At 39.0% G+C, this 19,463-nt stretch overlaps 1 protein-coding gene across 1 annotated transcript; it reads left to right on the top strand.

The window, feature by feature from the left end:
- The first annotated feature begins 5,530 nt into the window (after positions 1-5,530).
- On the top strand, positions 5,531-13,708 carry CDX4 (caudal type homeobox 4). The gene is made up of 3 exons (XM_056491291.1): positions 5,531-6,135; positions 10,973-11,118; positions 13,497-13,708. The coding sequence occupies exons 1-3, from the start codon at positions 5,703-5,705 to the stop codon at positions 13,701-13,703; spliced, it is 786 nt and encodes a 261-aa protein (XP_056347266.1). The 5' UTR covers positions 5,531-5,702; the 3' UTR covers positions 13,704-13,708.
- Positions 13,709-19,463: the final 5,755 nt, after the last annotated feature.

The raw sequence follows: 19,463 nt of genomic DNA on the forward strand, positions 1-19,463 counted from the left end.
AACTATCAAGGAATATCTAATTTTCAGAGGAATTCACTAAACTTTAAACCCTGTTTCCCAGCTAGAATTGTAATCTAGATGGTACAAAAAAAAAAAAAAAAAAAAAAAAAAAAAGCAAACAGCACCTTCTACCAAGTCTTCTTGCAACTAAGCAAAATATACAATTCAAATGATATTTCTAAAACAAAATCTTCAATTCTTGTTTAGGGGTTATGCAGTCATTAAGGGACATAGGAGAAAGTATCAAATACATGTCACATTCTACCCAAAGAGGAGATCCAAAAATATATGAATTGTGGATGTCACCATAAAAATGAAAAAGCAGATTTCTGCTTTAGCTGCCTTGTTTGGTTTGCTGGGGCAGTCCAGGGGCACTGAAATGCCACGTCCCTGAAAATGACTCAAAGTCACATTTCAGATGGCACTGGATGTTAGCTGGGCACAACATTGTGCAAAACTCACCAGGTGAAGAAATAGGCACAGGTTTTATGATGAAAATGTTTGCCAGCTGTTTTCATACCCAGAGAGCACAAACTTTATCAATTCTCTAAAAAAAAAAAAAAAAACAAACCTCTGTTTATAAATGTCTCACAAGAAATGGAGAGGATTAAGATACACCTGGATGCTCTTGGCCATCTAAGCCACAACAAACAGAGGAAAGGCAGGAGAGACTTTAACACGGACAACAATCCCAGAGTTAAATGTGTGGGGCAGAAATGCCAGGCTGCCAGCACCAGAGAGCCGGGGGGGGCAGGCAAACAGGGAAGGCAATCGATTCCTTTGTTCCCTCCTGTAAGGAGCCCACACCGAATAACGCCGGCAGGATTCGCGGGGAGCACCAGCAGTCCCACCCGGCTCAGCGCCCGGGAGCCCTGCGCTGCTCGGGAAGGAAACAAATCGATGGCAATCGAGGATTTGCTGTTCATTTTCATGGTTCTGCTAAAGAATTGATTTACCCCGGGGGTGACACACGGGCTCTGTAACTCCTGCTGAATTCAGGCTGCTTGTGGAGCAGTAAGGAATGCTCTTATTTCTGTCAGTATTGATTTTGAAGCAGAAGTTAAATCATTTCGGTTTCAGAATAGTAAGACCCTCCTTTAGCTTCAGACCATTCCTTCCTGGCAAAACAGAGGCAGTTTATCCATGAAATATAGTAATAAAACACATTTTAACATTTAGAAGTTAAAGATAAGTCGTTAACAGCAGTTAGAAAAACAGAAATGGGGTAGACAGAAGGGTAAATACAATCAGCTCTCTACCAGCCACTTTTCATCATTTTTCAAAAGGATTTGTTAACAACCAGAACTTCAGAGCATGAAATTAAATCCAATACCACTGAAGAAGGCTTCACACGCAGCTGGCATCTTTATTTCTTCTGTTGCTCTCTTATGAAAAACAAATCCCCAGCAGGGATCAGAGACACAGGGCAGAACTGCAATTGTGCTACATCCCTTCTTCCTTTTCCCCAGAAAACTCAGTTCAGCAAGTGAGAACAGCTCAGTCAGCACTGCTCATTCAGCTCTCTGGGCTGTGCCACATCTGCCATGTGCACATGCTTGCATTTCAAGCCCTGAAAATGAGACCTAACTAGGGTTCTGTATATTAAAAAAGTCCAATCAAAAAAGGGAAATAAAATTTTCAGAAGCTTTGTGTTTGTTGAAGTTTCAGTAAAAGGAAAAGCCACCTCCTTAGCTGCGTTTTAAGATTTTTAAACCTATCTGCCTTCCTTCATCACCAGTTAGGTTTTTCCCCAAAAAACTGCCCTCAGCTGACAGCAAACCATGTCCTCACTGACCTCTCCTCAAGATTCCTACAGCTGCCTAAGAATTTTAGGAGGACAGAATGTGCATGTAGCTTGAGTACAGGATCAATAACACCCCAAAAAACTGCATTAGAACAATCAGCGATGCAGAGTTCCCTAAGAAAGTCCTGAGCATGAAATCCCAAGCATGCAGCTCTAAAAGTATGGGCAAGGAGCATTCCTAAACCTGCAGTGTTACTGGAGTGGTCACCTGGAGGCAAGAAAACAAACATCTCTTCCTATCACCTGATCCACAAAGGGGCACATTCAGCTCACCTGCTTTTTGATTCTCCAACACAAGAGAGATTTCACATCATTTTCACGCTTCAAAGACAGACAGATTATTGTCTTCTTATCTCCATATAAAAGGAAGAGTAATTTTATGAGTAAGGGCTCCTAATAAAAACTATCAGAGTTGTAAACACCTTTAATGTAAGTTATCATTCCACAGGCAAGTTTTAAAGTAACAGTAGCCCTGAATTGCAGTTTTAATAGCTGTCATTAAAACACTTAATTGCACGTTTGTGATTATGTTATTATTACTGGGGTGGAATTGCTCTCTAGAACAGCTCATATACAATAGAGCACCATCTCCACTGCCTGTACAAACAAACCCTTCAGAGTTCCAGTGATGAGCACCACACTTGTTATTGTTGATACTTTTTCATCAACCACTTGTTAGAAAACGAGAAAATTTTCTTCCACAAAGATCTCAAAGTACATTTGATTTAACACACATAAAACTTCACTTTAACAACCACTGAGACAACTCCCATGGCCACTGCTTTAGTAGATAAATTGCACCTGGCATTTGAACAGGTGAAGAAAAAGAAAGAACCTTGGAGTTCAGTTTTCCTGGCAATCCATCTCTCTGAATTCTGCCAAGGAGCACAGCAGTGCTGCTGCTGGTGCCACACAGATCTGTCTGTTCTGCCTTTATCACCTGCAGAAAATGGTGCAAATACAAGACTCCACATGGCTGAGTTTTGTGGATTTTCATGGCAGCCCACTGCCTCAGAGCTGTTTTCACTTCCTCACCACCCCAGAGAGGGCCCATGTTCCACCAGCACTTCACACAGGCAGCACACCAAACACTTTCTCCACCCACTGCCATGCCCCACACAGTCCAAGGCAATGGCAGTTCACTTTTTCCCTATTTTTTTTTGTATTCCCTGAAAGCCATCCCACCAGAAACATGCACAGAACTGCAGCCTAAGTTCCTGCACTGAAGGTTCTGTGGCTCTGCAGCTGCTGACAGGCTAGGCCTGAGCAGGAAGGAGCTGAGCATGGCCAGGAAATGATCCTTGGGAAAGCAGACTTGGATTAGCAGTCACTGAGCTCTCAGAAAACAGTTACCCCAAAGTTTTGGTAGCCTCCAACTACAAGACAACATGCAAAGGTATGGCTCCCTTTTGATATCTCCACTGTGCTCTGTTACACAAAATAGGAGATATCAGACCCAGGGAGCAGATCATTTGAACATTGCCATTTTAGTTATCTTATTCTCACTTTGGTGTTAAAAATCTGCAGTCCACCCCAGCAATCTTATCCTGCTATGTAAATCTTTTTAAACAAAATGCCTTATTCAAAGCTTACTATTGTTAGCTGATATCAAATCAGTGTAGCAAATTGCCATCGGAGTATCTTGATCTAATTATGTTCTGGAAAGAATCGAAATAGATCTGAAGAAAATTCAGATAATGGAACAGGCAAAACAAGAAAGGGAAAGGAGGAGCATAAACAAAAGATAAAAGAAGAACAGAGAATAAAGGATAATGCTCTGAGATACAAAAAATAGGATTGATACTGAAACTGTTGGGGCTATGTGCAGACATCGATAAAGCAAGAGGAACCCCAGGGATTAAAAATGTTCCCATCATCTATTGCAGAATAGGAACTTACATCATTCACAGGGATGTGAAAATGGTGTGCTTGGGGCAAGTCAAACAATGGGGCTGAGCTGAAATCTCTGAGCTGCCAATGTTCATGGATACCCTGTCAGTGGATGCAGATGCAGTCAGAGCCAAAACCTTTTCCTCCTCTGGCTCTGCCTATGACTGACAGCCCTGCACAACACTCAGCAATACAGGGGAATGATCCAACAGGATAAATAGTCCAAGGATATAGGAAACACATCTTCTTTAATTTGGATGATATTCGGTACTAAAACGTCTGTGGGCTCTTAAAAATTGTGTTACAATTCTTTGTCTTTCGAGATAAAGGGAATGAGTCTCTTTCCATTTATTGTTAATGTCGATTTTTATAAGGGTACACCAATTACAGAAGATCTTATTTTTTCCATGCTCTATCCCACACAACTTGCCTCAACATTCTGAGGATCCCAATGCTTAATGTAGGATTCGGTAAATACACCAAACTTAATTACAAAGATTTTGCTACACTTCTCAGTACAAATTCTTTCCCCAAAAAGACCAGTCCTAAAGAGAAGAGGAATATCTTTCCTGTCTGTAAGTACACACTTAGAATCCTTTAGTGCTGGAATTAGAAGGGATGTGTGAATACGAGCAGTGTCAAAATACAAAGGATACTGAATGAAAACCCACACCTCTGTAAAGGGAAACAACTCATTGTAATTTGCACCTCCTTTGCAAGCAAAGCCCTTACAAATAGCTCATTGCAAAGAAACCCATCCTAAATAAAAATACAGCGAATTCACTCCACAAATTGCAGCTACACAGCCCGGAGAGGCAATTCTAAAGTCCTAGGGTGTGGTTCAGTTCTCCTGTTAATAACAAGCTGTTAGTAACAGGATATAAAGCCACTTTCAGAATCAATTTTCTCAGAGGGACAGACATTGACCCAGGGAGCACCCGTGTGTCACAGAGCAGCATCGGGGCACTTCAGATCCACAAACTTAACAACCCAGATGTCTCTCCCTGCTGATTTCCCCGGCCCAAGCTGCCAAGGAGAGCAGACTATAGCCAGCAGCCCCAGAGGAAGGAACCAGCCTCCTTTCAGGCAGATAAAGCTTGGCTGGAAACAGAAGCCAACAATATTCCTGGGCCTAATCAAAGACTTTTTTCACTACTTTTTACAGTCATTTTCTTTGTACTTCTGGCACCATCTTTGTTAGGAAGATTTATTGTCTGCTTTTTAACATTTATCAGTTTGCAACAACCATCAGATGAAGGGATCTCTTAAATCTCTTTGTACAGGGAGAGTGTGAACATGTGTCTTACAGTCAAAGCTTTAAACTCTCCAATTCTAGAAAACCTCTTAGAAACATCAACAACGAGAGGAACATTTTTGAGGCGGTTATACTCAAGACATGCTGTTTACAAAGTGCTCTATATTTTGAAGTTATTGAATTACAATTATTCATATTGACTGTACCCATTAAAGAGTAAAAAGGAGATTTTCTTAAAATTTTTTTGAGAAATTAAGAGAGTAACAGATTTGATTGATAATACCTGACAAAATATAGGTTTCAGACAAGAAGAATGTTAAACACTGCTATTATAGTTACCAGCCTAATAGTTAAAAGTGTATTTATTTAACCATTTAAGTTACAAATCCAAGCAACTGTTGCATCATCTTACAGGACTGGGATCGCTGTTGAATATCAGGGCAGGATAATAGGATAGATAAAAGTTCTCTGAAAGAGAAAGCACCAGAACCAGCAGCAAGGTGGGGTTGGTCAGCCCTTCATTTGAATGTAAATGTAATTATGAGGCAGGCAGTTGGGCTGACGTCAGACAAGATCTTGGTAAACCATTACCACCAGCACCTGGTAACACAGTTGATAATAAAAGAGGATGAAGTAGAAGATTCCAAGCAGAGTGGCTTTATTAGAGAAAACCAAACACAAATATTTTTGAGCAGTAAAAGAAGACACTGAGGAACAAGATGTTGTGACGCCGTGTTTCCATCTGGGCCAGCCATGTACGTGAGCTCGCTCTTGGAGAAGGAGCCCAGCATGTACCCAGGATCTGCCAGGGCCAGCAGCAACAACCTGCCCGTGCAAAACTTCGTGTCTGCTCCAGCCTACCCCGACTACATGGGATACCAGCCCGTGGCAGCCCTGGACAGCCACGGGCAGCCAGCGCCAGCCTGGGGCTCCCACTACGGCCCCCAGCGCGAGGACTGGAGCGCCTACGGCCCAGGCCCTTCCAGCGCCCTGCCCGCTGCCCACATCAATGGCTCGTCCCCTGGCCAGGGCTCCTACAGCTCTGCTGAGTACAGCTCCCTGCACCCCGCTGCTGCTGCGCCCCTGCCTCCTGCAGACACCAGCCATGCCCAGCACATCTCTCCCAACAGCCAAAGGCACAGCTCTTATGAGTGGATGAGGAAAACGGTGCAAACCAACACTGCTGGTGAGTGCAAATTCAACTTCCAACCTCAGAAAGCATCTTCTGCTATCACAGAGCTTAGAAATAATTAACTTCACTTGGAGCACATAGGTTGGTGGGTCATTTATGACATTTATTTAACCTACTGCTGTTTAATGCAGTTTTAACTAAATTTGTGGTAGTTTCACTTTCTCCCATAAAGGCTTTATGTGGTTGTTGTAGTGGAATGGCTGATGTGATCAGACATGGCTGGAGCTCAGCTCCAGGAATCCCTTTTGGAACATTCTGTAAAGCATTTTATGTGATAAACATGACAATCATGAGACTGTTATGGAGCAATGCAGCAACATTTAACAGTTACAGGCAAAAACAGTTATTTTGTGCTGCTGGGGAAATACCAATATAGAATCAGGTTGATATTTTTAAACCTTACAGACTCCTCAATAATTATAAAGAAAACTATGTGCTCTGATCTAACTGCAGTGATTATGCAATTTTCTGCAATTTTCCTGCTATTTTACCAGCCAGATTTATTAGGTGAGAACAATTATTCCTAGAGAAGCAATCTGACTCAAACAATCAGCATAGACTACTTTGTTTGCAGATCACATAATTCCTTGGTTAAGCTTTCCTTTCATTTAATTTCACATCAGTTTTATATATGCCAGAATTTTTCACCTTCCACAATTACACAATTAAAAATCTCTTTCCTGCAAGTGCCACTCACTGATGTGCCTGTTCTTGCCACAAGCTGCCTGCCAGATGAACCTTTCCATGTATTTTCCCAAGGTGGAACCTGGGTGTAGCAAGGTTTGCTAAATCTGTTGTTAAGGTTAAAAGTAGTAAGCGTGTGCTAGGGAGCATCAAAGAAATGCTCAAAAGAAAGCAGAGCAAATACAATTGGAGCAATCTTAGAAGACACAGAAAATCTGCATTGCTGCTTCAGACAGAATCCTCCTTCAAATGGTTATTACTAAGGAGCAAAATTAGCCTGGTAATTGTTTCTTAATTATAAAGCAGGCACACATTGTTTAGCCTCTGTTACTAAATATAAAATGCCTGGTGAACATTAGGATATCACAATGCTCTCCTGCCACTTGGAGCCTCTACAAAGGCCTTCAAAGCCAGGCAGATTCAGTCTGCTTACACCCCCTTCTGTATGCTCATGTAAATCCCAGTAACTTCATTAACATCATTGGAGATTGCCAGGTGTAGAAGTGATGCAAGACTTGAGTGTAGATCAAATTCAGCTGAGACTACTGAATGTCAATGAGGCAGCCCTGGCTGTGTCATGTTGGCACTGAATTTTCAATGTGTGGCATTCTTGAAGAATGATGTTCTTCAAGTTTAACATGCTTGAAAATATAAATCCTTGCTTTACACCTATTGAACAGTCTTGGAAGAGCCTGAAAGGTTTCACATGTGCTTGCCCAAATTTATAAAATATACTTGCAATTAAAAGACACTGTTTGGGGCCTAAATTCATCTCTAGTCTGAAAAGTGCTTACACAGGATTTACACACATTCTGCAATACTTTATGAACCATTGGGGACAGGTGGAACAGAGCCCATCAATAGCTGCATGTCCTGAGGCTGTGCATTCCTAGAACCCAGTCCTTTGAAGTGCTAAAATCACTCGAGGACTTCACAGAAGTGAGCTCAAGGCATCAACCCACCTTAAAAAAGGGATCACGAGAGTAAAGCACAAATGTAATTGTGCAAAACAAGAAAAGTACCAAAGAGATTTGGCTTTTCATTGGTGTTTTTTAAAAAATGGAAAATTTTAATCCTGACACAGAAAAAATTGTGACAAATGGAAGGAAATTCAAATACTTTACAAGGCTAAAATTATGCATGTGGCTGCTCTGTACCACCTTATCAATATTTTCTCTAGAAGAAAACTGACTTGATGCCATTATAACCCTCTTTGAAATACACTTGCTCTTTCTCCTTATTGCCATAATATTATTTGGGTTATCAAAATAGCTACTGGCTCCTCTCCTTCGATGTTATCACAGCTTAATAAAGTTCATTGCCTTAAAATCCCAGAATTACAGCCCTAAACTCTACAAATGCATTTCTATGTATAAACATTTGTATATCCTTAACTCCACCAGTGTGTATACACATCAATGTATGTGAGCAGAATGGAGTAACAGAAACCACAACACACCTGATTAGATGAGGGAGCTCCTGAAATACTGTCCTAAAAACAGTGGGAATTATTTTGAGTGAGGGGATGTCAGTGGGAATTGTTTCCTCTCAGTTTAGACTCTATTAAATACACTACATTCAATACTCTTATTTAGCATTTGATACCAAAAATATTCAACTGTAGGTAAAGTGAAACTTTACCTGATCAAGTTAATCTTCAGGATGAAACAAGATCACAAAGACAGGAGGACTGATGTGATTTGAAATGATACATCCTCTGACTGAAAGACTTTAACTGTGTATTCAGAACCAACCCTTGTTTTACTTCTAACACACAAACATTGCACATATACAAGGCAATAAGAAATTTTTAAAAAACCAAACATGGAAAGTGGGCTTGGTAAAGAGACCTTTCCAGTCAGGCCCTCCAAGTGAGGAAAAGAACATCTAAAGCATTCCCGACAGTCTGATCCTGGTTTTACTGAAAATTTGTGATAAAATCTGCTATTGCCTTCAATTAGGCTGGAGCAGAACTTCCAATTATTTTCTAAACCCTGTGTAATCAACAGAGTAAAATGTGTATTTTCTGAGAGCAAGAGAGCCTTCAAAGTGTCAAATTTACTGAAAGGTATCTAAAGGGCCTAGAAAAAGATTTTAAATCTTTGTATGAAACTTCATCTGGGAGTGACCCTTCTCAGAAAGAGAAGGGACTTTAACAGGACTAAACAAAAGATGATTTTCATATGTTACAAGCTCGGCCAAAGGATTTGTTTTTCACTATAGCAAACACATTTTATGTCTTTGTTTAAACGAGGAGCGATGTACAAGGAATTCTGATTACAGAACAGCAGAAACATGGCCAGAAAGCAAAACAGAAAAGCAGGAAAAAAGGCCAGGCCCCTGCTTTAATGCTAATTTATTTTGCTTTGTAAATTAGTTGTGACATCTATTTTCCACTGGCCTACATTGTCTGAGGTTTTGAGGCCTATCTGTCATATTGAGGCAACAGACCCTTTTAACACTTCACTTTGCTTTGATATGCACTCTTGTCTCTTCCTTCTCCCTCCTTTCTTCAGGAGTTATATTGCCGGAAAGGGTGATGATTTTCACAGCAAATAAAGAGGCCTTCTCCCAGCTTTATTGTCTTCAGAAGAAATACTCTGTGAATTTTATGACCAAGGGGAATGGGGAAAACTACTCCTTTTCTCCACCCCCTCAAATCATGGTTATATTTGCTGATTATAGTGAGGCCGGAATAACCTTGTTGAATTTTAACTTGTTTTCAAAGATTCCTTCTAAGCTCTCAGTTTACAAGGAACCTGAATATCTATACTATTGTTAGCATTAGAACTATTACTGAGGGCAAATATTTCAAAGCCAACGATTTGTACAATGAAAAAAGTAAACTTAGTTGGATGATTTAGTCCTGCAAATTCAGGCAGGAAAATCTTCTATGCTGGAAGTTGAAGTGGCACAGGATTTGGGAAAATATCCCTAATTATGTGTATTTCAGCTATGTCTACCTTCAGATAAAAATATCCCAGTCTGTCCTCGGTGTTGGTCCAAAATTAAAGAGAACTGAGGAAAAAATATTCCTTCATCTATTTCTGTCCCTTTTTCCTCTGCTAAGATGAAAGCGTCTGACATTTGTTTAGGGCTTGTAAATTCCAAACCAATTGGCTTGTGTTTCTGAATGTGAAAGGGGTTCTTGATAAGATCTCCTTGTCGCTCCTTTGTGTGGCGTGTGCTTCATCTTAACACCTCAATGGATTTTAGGGAACCACTTTAAAGGAGTCTTTGTCCTACAGTTTGTCCCAGAAAACTCACATCAAAAAAAACTGGGAAGATCAGAAGAAAAAAGGAAAACTATCTAGTTGGCTGTTGAAAGTGCAAAGGAGAACAAATAAGTTGAAAAATGATCTCTCTGGATTATTATTACATAAGAACTGCTTAAAAATTATATTAAATGAGAGATACACTAAATATTTAGTAATGCTTCTCTTAACAGCATTTATCCAATATATCTAAGAATATTTCTTTTATACATTAGAGAGAGGATGATCCTGAAATCTTTTTACAAGATTTTATTGCCTCATCTTACAAGTACCTTCAACTCTAAAGGGAAGCCTAGCACAGAGTAATCTCAGGAATATCCTACTCAGCACCTTGAAAGACTGGACCTTTCTGAACAAGTAAATAAAGTTATTCTTGAACTTCTAAATTTATCCTATGGCCACACAAGAAAGGAATAGCATTTCTAGTAGGACATATCTTTGTGTTAGACAAACAATTTTCAGAAACTCAGATAAAGAATTAGGCCACAGTACAATTGCACAAATTGTGACTGAAGCTCAGTCTTGAAATTCTGGATATTTATGCTCTCATAGACACAGAAGTCACTTCACTGAGCATTGAAATGAAACCCCTTTGAGATTAATATAGCCAGCACCAATTATGTACTGCTATGAATTATTTAAGATGCTTCAGGGTGTTTATCACTTAAGAGCTTCACATTTAAATGTATGTTTACAAAGGGAGGGAAATAAAGAGGGAAAGACAGTTATGGTATCCAATACTCTGTACCACAGCAAACAATCCCATACAAGTATTCTCCAGTTTAATTAATGTCTGAGAAATGCCTGAGATGTTTGTGAGCTGCTATGGAAAATCCAACTCAATACATGAATAATCTTCCTTTCCTAACCAGGTAAAACAAGAACAAAAGAAAAGTACCGGGTTGTTTACACAGATCACCAGAGACTGGAATTAGAGAAGGAATTTCACTGCAACAGATACATTACAATCAGGAGGAAGTCAGAACTGGCAGCAAACCTGGGACTCTCCGAAAGACAGGTACAGAGAGCACCCTCAGGTGTGCCCACAGTGACAGAACCTGACATCTGACATAACCCTCCAGCTGTATGCAACTCAACATTAGGAATTAACTTGTACTTTATAATGTAGTGATTCTTACTTTCTAGCTTGCTAGCCAGCTGGAATTTAAACACTTCAGCTTAACAGGATCTTAGCTGTGGTCCCAATAGTTACAACACTCATAATTTTATTTTTCTTGAAATCACACCAAATAATGGCCAGCAGAAAATCCAAAGAACTTGATATATTTCAGCTGGAAGACAGGAAAATTAAAACTCAATCCAACGAGGTATCTATGGGGATTTTTGTTACAAACATATTGTCACAATTTCCACAGGCCACATTCTTCCTCTGTCAGATTTCAGCATATTCAGGAGGGTTTTACAGCCTTGGATTTTCAAGGCAGGATCTCTTTTGCCACATATATGTGTAGCCAGGGCTGTCCATCCAGGCAATGTTTAGTTGCGTACTTGGATTGTTGCTCCTTTGGAGAGCAGCTCTGCCTTCACTCATACCTGGTACAGATTTAATCTGTTCTGGATAAAGCCAGGCTCCTGAGCAGGGCACAGCTACATTAGCTGTGTTCATACAGACTCCAGAGGAATTCAGGATGAGAATTCCCTAAAATCCCTGTGTTGGAGAGCACCTTTCCCAAGCACAGCTCTGCAGTGTGTGGATGTAATAACTGCTGGATCCAAGCCCCCAGAATTGCAATGGTTTTGTTACAGCTGGAGGAGAAGGGCAGATTTGATGATACTGAATTAGTCATCTCATTTAAAAACCAGATTATTGCCTCGAGGTAAATATAAACCAGAGATCTTTCTTTTTAGAATTTTACAAGCTTTTGTTCTTTCTAAAAATACACATTCAGGTCTCTTAAAATGTTCCTCTTGCAGTGGCCTCCTCTGATTCTGCACTCAGTCTGTGGAAGAACACAGAATAGAGAAGGACCAGTGGAGGCTGGAAGTGTAGGAATGCAGAGACAATCAATGGTATTTTAGGATCAAACATTGGAATTTTATAAACATATTTAGTGCAGTGATGTTCAGTCCAGACCCAAACAGCACAGAGTGCACTGCACAGACTGTGAGTGTTCCCAGGCAGGAACAACAAAAACCAAGTTTATCATGGATGGACTGAAGTCTGTCACACAATAGGATAGAGCTGCACTGGAAAATTTACAGAGAACTGCAATTGTGAGAGATTTGCAACCTCCACCTTAACGTTATGCAAGCTGGCTGATTTAGAACAGCCATGCCTGGAGTCACTAGTGATCCTACAGAAAAATTAGCAGTTTCCTTTTACAGAGCTGCTGCTCCTAATGCCACCCCATTTTAACTTGGTAAAGTTCCTTCAAGTATAAAGTAGACAAAATACATAATTAATCTGCATTTCCATAGGACACACAAAGCTAAATGCTTCTTCATGCCAATACCAGCAAGGTAATAAAAATAATTTAAAACACTGAGATTTTTAATACAAAGCATGGGTATCACTTCTTATACTGTGTTGTATTCAACACACTTTAAAGGCTGTAATAAATTCTGTGAATTAAGAACACAATTAGGAAGAAAGAAAACACAAACAGAAGTTCCTCCTCATTCACACTTTCACATAAGGAAAGAAAATAGAGATACTTAGAGTAGGTCTTAAACAGGTAAGTTTTGCACCTGCATAATAAGCCTGGGAAATTGACTGTCTTTAGTAATGCTGATATACCTATTTGTACATATAACAGTACATATATATCTCTAAAATACAAGTTTAAGTATATATTCCAGTAATAAAAACAATCAAAACTTTTTAAACACATAAGAATACATGCACACACAAAAATCATTCACAACATATATGAAGAGAAAGAACCCTCACTACATGGCTTTGAATTAATCTGTAACATAAAGAAATCTTCACAATTAATCCATAATTGCATTTTCCTAAATTATGACACTGGCAAAGCTGAAATGATGAACTCTGTGGCCTCTGAGTCTCAATGAGTCCATTGATTTCTGTGTTCCTAAATATAACACGGTGTGTTCACTTTACACCCAAGAAGAAAAGAAATCAAGAAAGAATGAACCAATTTTCCATTGATTATTATGCCAAAAATTAATAAAAATTAATAAAAGAATAATGCAACAACTTCTCACTGCACAAATTCACTATTTTGGTTTGTGAAGGGCTTTTTTTTTGTTTGGTTTTAGCTTTGGAGCTTTTTTCCTCATGGCTTTTTGTTTGCTTTGGGTTTGGGGTTTTTTAAATAGTGTTTTTGAACTTACCTACATTTCCATTCCTATAATTACTGTAAAAGTTGAGCAGCACTTTGAATTAATCAGGTATCATTTCTAATGCCCCAGGTGAAGATCTGGTTCCAGAATCGCCGAGCAAAAGAGAGAAAAATGATCAAGAAGAAAATCTCGCAGTTTGATGGCAGCGGGGGCTCAGCTCAGAGTGACTCTGGTTCACTCAGTCCAAATGAACTGTCAAATTCTCTGTTCCCACCACCACATGGAATAAATGGATTACAGCCTAATGACATTCATCAAGTCATAGTTTCAGAATGAACAGAGGGGAAAAAAATAAAACAGGGAAAAGGAAAAAGCAAGAATGGATTTCACCACCACTGCCATCCCCCACCTTGGAAATTCAACTTTTCAAGGGACTATTTTCATTTATCTGCCTTCAGAGTGCTGATTTCTAAGCAGGAAATCTGAGCCTATAACCAAAATATTTTAATTAGTGCAAAAATCTCAGGGACTTTGTGCTGCTAAGATTCATCTCTCGGTATCTTTGCTAGCAGGTAATTTGCTTCAGACACTGACACAAAGAATGATGCAGCTGAAGATTCAGTACAGGTAGTTCTAGTCTGATCATACATACACACAGAAAACCAAGAGAACTGATTATAAAATAGAGTCTTATTGCAAAAAAATATAAGAACCTGGGTGTGTTTGGTTTGTTCCATTTATATAATTAGAGGAAACCGTAGATGTTAATAAATATTTACACTTAAATGGACTGAAAAGAATGCTACTTTTTGAAAACAGCAGAACCAGTTAAAACACTTTTAAATGCTCAAGGAACACAATAATGCTGCTATGCCAACCTACTGCATTTAATTAAATAACACAGATCATCTCTGCCCTATGGAATTGTATTCAAGCGATAGTTACAGATACAGAATATACCAAATATCTGTTATATTATCCCAAGATTTCTTCCACTCTAAGAGATGCAGCAATTTCTCACACATATTTGGAAATGCCAGATAACTGGGAGGTAAGTATTACCTCAATCTTCTAGGACTGCACATATTGTTGCTCAAAAATCTGAGCACAAACGAGATGGAAACAGAACTGTTACTTCAAGCAAACCATCAAAAAGCAAATAAAGAATTTGCTTGTCTTTAAATGTCTGAAGTGAAACAGGAGCAGTCTCAGGCCACTGATTTTATCCCTGACTCTCCCAAAGTAGCTGAGAGGGTATTTTGAAGCTGTCACCTGCAGCTGAGCAATCACAAAAATGTTCACTTCATGGGCACCCTGAAAGAGCACAAACTAAGGACACGATCACAGTGGGATTTGCTTAATTATTGCTCCGTGTTGGCAGGTGAGAAGGTAGCAATGGTGTCTTAAAGACAAGTGATGAGTCTGGAAAAAGTAGAAAGAAAACTCAAAGCACTAAAAAAAATCCCCAAGCCCTTCAGTAGTATTATTCTTTGGAATGTCTTAATATGACCTTTTTGCTGGTATACAAGTGAACAGCTCTATTGTGAAAATTTAATATTCCTGAAAATGTCAAGGGTAGCAAAGGTAATAAAAAGGGAAAAAAGCAGAACACAGAAAGAAAACAGCATTATGAAAATCATGCATCACTTATTTCAGCAACATCAAACTCTTGCTCTCAGAAATAGCAGAATAAATTCTGCTTTTCTTCGTGTCAATGAGCATTGATAATGCACTGAACACCATGGACAGAACTCATCAAAGCTCTCATCATCTGGATCCAAACCACTAGATAACAAACTTGAGGATATGCCTCACTATTCTGCTTATTTTAAAATAACTCTGTCAGAGTAATCCATGAAAGCAATTCTGTTGGAAGTTACAAGAATAACACTCATCAGAACTAAATTCTGAATGGTATCTTTGTAGACATAAATGTCTCAAACTAAACTAGAGAGAAATCCTGTAACTCAGATTAAGACCTTACTCACTGTAAACATTTAGTGGGTGGTTCCCCAATATATTTTCTAGTCATCTGCTATCATATGGTTCAAACAAATGGGTGTATTCTAATGCAAACAAGTGTAAACAGAAAAGCTTGTGTATGTAAATAGTTATAAAACCCAGCCTGATGAGAAATTGAGACTGCATCTGCATGGCTTTAACTCAGGATCTTCTAAATCTGCTTGCTGATGTTCCTGTGGGATCACAGGGACATTTTAGGAGGCAGAGCACGTTGTGGAACCTGCACACACAGAGCTCCTTCTGTGCACATTCACAGAAATGCACATGTGACACACACATGCCTTTCTCTGCTCTTCAGTCAAATAAATCTGCATTTTTTCCTTGGGAGAGGAAGTTTCCCCAGCTCCACCACCCCCTCTACCTGGGTTGTCCTATACATGAAGGATGTAGAAGATAAAATAATCTCTCAGGAAACTCAGACTTTATATATGCAAGAAAAAAGGGAAGTGAACCTTTACCTCAAATCAGCAGAAGGGCCATTTCTATGGAAACCAGGAGAGGGCTTTTGTGAGACTTAGCAGTGGCACAGAAATGGAGAGAGAGAAAACTTCTAGTTTTCAGATTTTTTTTTTTTCTCTGATCAGTTTTCATATCAACAAGGAGAAATGGCAGGTACAGCCATAACACACAACACACCATTCATTGTATTTGTGTATTAGAAATGCATTGCTTCAGATTTCCTTCCTCATTTATGACAAAATTGAAATGAAATACACAGTTATTTACCAGGTTCACATTCAACATATTCAAATCATCATCTTGCAGATTCTAACTAAGCTCCAGGCAGTCAGGAAACACCAGCCTGCTCTAACAAACTGCTCAGAGGAGCCACTGAAGCCACTGACTGCACTCAGAACAACCACAGCTGAGAAAGGAATCACTATAAAGGAGCCCATTTTAGATGTTTTTAGGGTTGGAATGGGATACAAACACCTCCTCTGGCATGTTTAATAGCAGTCTTGTCAATAAAAACTGTTTTTCTTTTTCATGATCTTTATCCTGAATTTTATCCATCAGATATGTTTTAAATGTATCCCAAGCATATGTTAATAAATATTTAGGGGACAGTCTCTTTCATCCACTAGATAATGATCTCCAAGCCTTCAGAGTGGATCAGGTTATCTTCTCTGACTACAGTTAAGTAAGAAGTTATTCCCCTTATCTGTTGCTGTGCATAACTACCCCCAGTATGGATCACAATGTCCCTTTCAACCTCAGTGCAGTGGCACAGCTGTTTCTCAAAGTAATCTAAGGGAAAAATAGGGATATAAATAATATTTTTCAATATTTATCTTTCTTCTTTTGAAGACCCCTCCAGAGACTTTAGTTATACTCTCCCTTAGCACTGTTAAGCAGTTAAAATAATAATAAATCAAATGCCATCCTTTGCACCCAGTGGGTCTCTTCCCCAAGCTCTCCAAGTTTCCTGGTTTTCACTGTATGAAAATAGAAAACCATCACACTGTTTGAATTCAGCTGATTGACTGGTGGTTCCAGTTTGCAAGGCAGTGAGCCCCTCTAACACCATGCTGATATCAAAACTCTGCATCACACCAATGTCTAATTCCAGCAGCCAGCAAATCCCTCCTGACATTTATCTGAATCACCTCAATTCTTATCTTGGGAGGTGCCAAAGCTTTGGCAGAGCTGCCCTCCTCAGCCCCACTGTACAGAAATACTTCATCAAGAAGGGCCTCTGGCACAAACTGCTCCTGCTCACACTCAGTGTAAAACCACAGTAATTTTATTAATTAACTTCCAAATATTGATCAGTGGGAGAAAAGAAGGAAAAATTATGTACCCTTAGTTACAGACAGCTTAGGCTAGAAAAGGGAAAGTACCTCATTTTAAGATATTTGCAATATCAGTTTACAAAGACAGCATCATTTAAACACCTAACTGGCTGTTTGTAGTAGTCATCCTGGTCAAAAAAAAACCTGGATCAGAAACTTTTCAAACTTAGATTATTTTTTAAAATTGATATACACCATTTTCCCCTGCACAAAGCCAAAGCCCTTCTAGACCTTACAAAATACTTGTATCACAAGATCAGTTTCATTGAACTCATACACAACTCTTGACTTGCCTTTCTTAGCAAATGAACATATCCACATTTTCCTAATGAGCTCCACATTTCTGCTTCTGAACAAAGCAATGGGAACCTGAAATCACCTTGGGAAGAGTTTGCAGTAGCTGATCAAGAACCATGAGTTTGTCCACCAGACCTATAATACATTCTCCAAACCCCAAGAGTGTATTCCCATTATCCAACAACCTCTTCCTGTCTGGAGAGAATTCTGGGAATTCTGAAATGAGGGAATTCTGGCAGCCAACCTGACATCACTTGCTGTATATTCTTCCTCTTGAAGAATGCCTGTGTGGTGGTGATTTGTGTGGAACAAACAGAAAAAAGAACATTGAGAGAAGACTCAGAATCTCCCAGGCCCACTTAAACATTCCCTTTCCATGTTCTCCCAACAGTGCCTTTATTTAATACTGTGCTTTGGTTTAACTCCTGGCTTTTCTGCTCTTTGTGCTTCATGCTCTATATAAGATTCCAAGAAAGAAAGTGATTTATGTAGATAAATATTACCAGAGACCATCATCCCTCCACAAATCTTTCTGGTTTTATGGCATAATAGTTTCATCAAATAAACAGCATCCTAAAGAAGTACTGAAAATGCGGCTTTTATTTCTTCCTGTGAAGTCATAAAGTTTGATAAGTCATGCAGAAAAAATTCCCTCTAGTATTTATTTTTCAGACCCAATACTAAACAGACATTCTTTAAATACACACATGGGATACAAAAGGTGTTTTTTTTTTTTAAATACTCTATTTTTATCCAGATGGTCATTGTTCCTATGGGAGAGAACACATCCACATTAAAAAAAAAAAAAAAAAAAAAAGTCCACTGAAGCTTCAACTGAACTTTGACTTCAAAAAGCACAAAATGTTAAATATGAAGCTGCTATAGCAAAGTACCTTTTCCAATTAAAAACACTTATTTTTTTGGTTTGTTAACACCTCAGACCCTCATTATAAAGAGGTCACACAGTAAGTTATGCTTCATTTTACACTCAATTCAGCAAAGTATTGCACCACCTGCTTTGGAGCTCATGCCTTAATGCCATGTGTCCTTCTGGCACAACATCCATTTAAATGTCTGTAACATTGGCTTGTTTATTAAACCAAAACCCAGGATGCATTAAATGGAGGTTTTTCAATTAACCACGAGTGCAGAATGTGTTCCTGTTTGCCAAACCTTGCCCTAACACCTGAGTGTCACCATTGGCATACTGAATGTCACAGCTGTACATCCTTGCAGACAAATCCATGGGATTTATTTCACTTTCCAGCACCCATTCTGCTTGTTCCTTGTTCTTACACCCTTGTGAAACTTTCAAGATATTTTTACTGGAAAAACACTGAACACATGCAAGCCTTGGAAGTGTCCAAGGCAAGGCTGGACAGGGCTTGGAACACCCTGGAGAGTAGAAAATGTCCCTGCCAGGGCTTTAAGTCCCCTTTCAATCCAAACCACTGTATGACAGTTCCCCAAAGCAGCCATGAACCAAGACACCAATTATTACTATATTAAAACCAATAATGTAAATGCACAGCATGAGAGCTATCATTTCTTCCAGTGCTCTCAGTTACAACACTCACCTTTTTGGTTTTTACACCAGTTAAAGCAAACATCCAGAATTTAACTGAGAGTAAAATAAAGACACCCTATATATAACTTTATTTCAGTTGTTTCAACACTTTCTTCCCATTGGTTATGAATCTATATTAAGATGAGTAGAAAAAATATCAGATCCTTAATACAGAGTATTTTTCTCTTTTTCTGTAATGTTTCTAAACAGGATGTATTTTCAGATTTGGTCAATTACCTTCTCCACGATTTACTGCAACATTCAACACTAAATAAGAAAAAAGTACTTGGACAAAAATAGGAGAACAAAATTTCATTCTATAACAATTTACCTCTTAATTTTTTTCTTTAGCTTAGAGTGTGATTTACCTGCAGCTCCACATAAGATGGATAATGTGCTGAAGTAAGAGCACGCAGC

This window comes from Oenanthe melanoleuca, chromosome 4A, assembly GCF_029582105.1.
Source record: "Oenanthe melanoleuca isolate GR-GAL-2019-014 chromosome 4A, OMel1.0, whole genome shotgun sequence".
NCBI lineage: Eukaryota > Metazoa > Chordata > Aves > Passeriformes > Muscicapidae > Oenanthe > Oenanthe melanoleuca.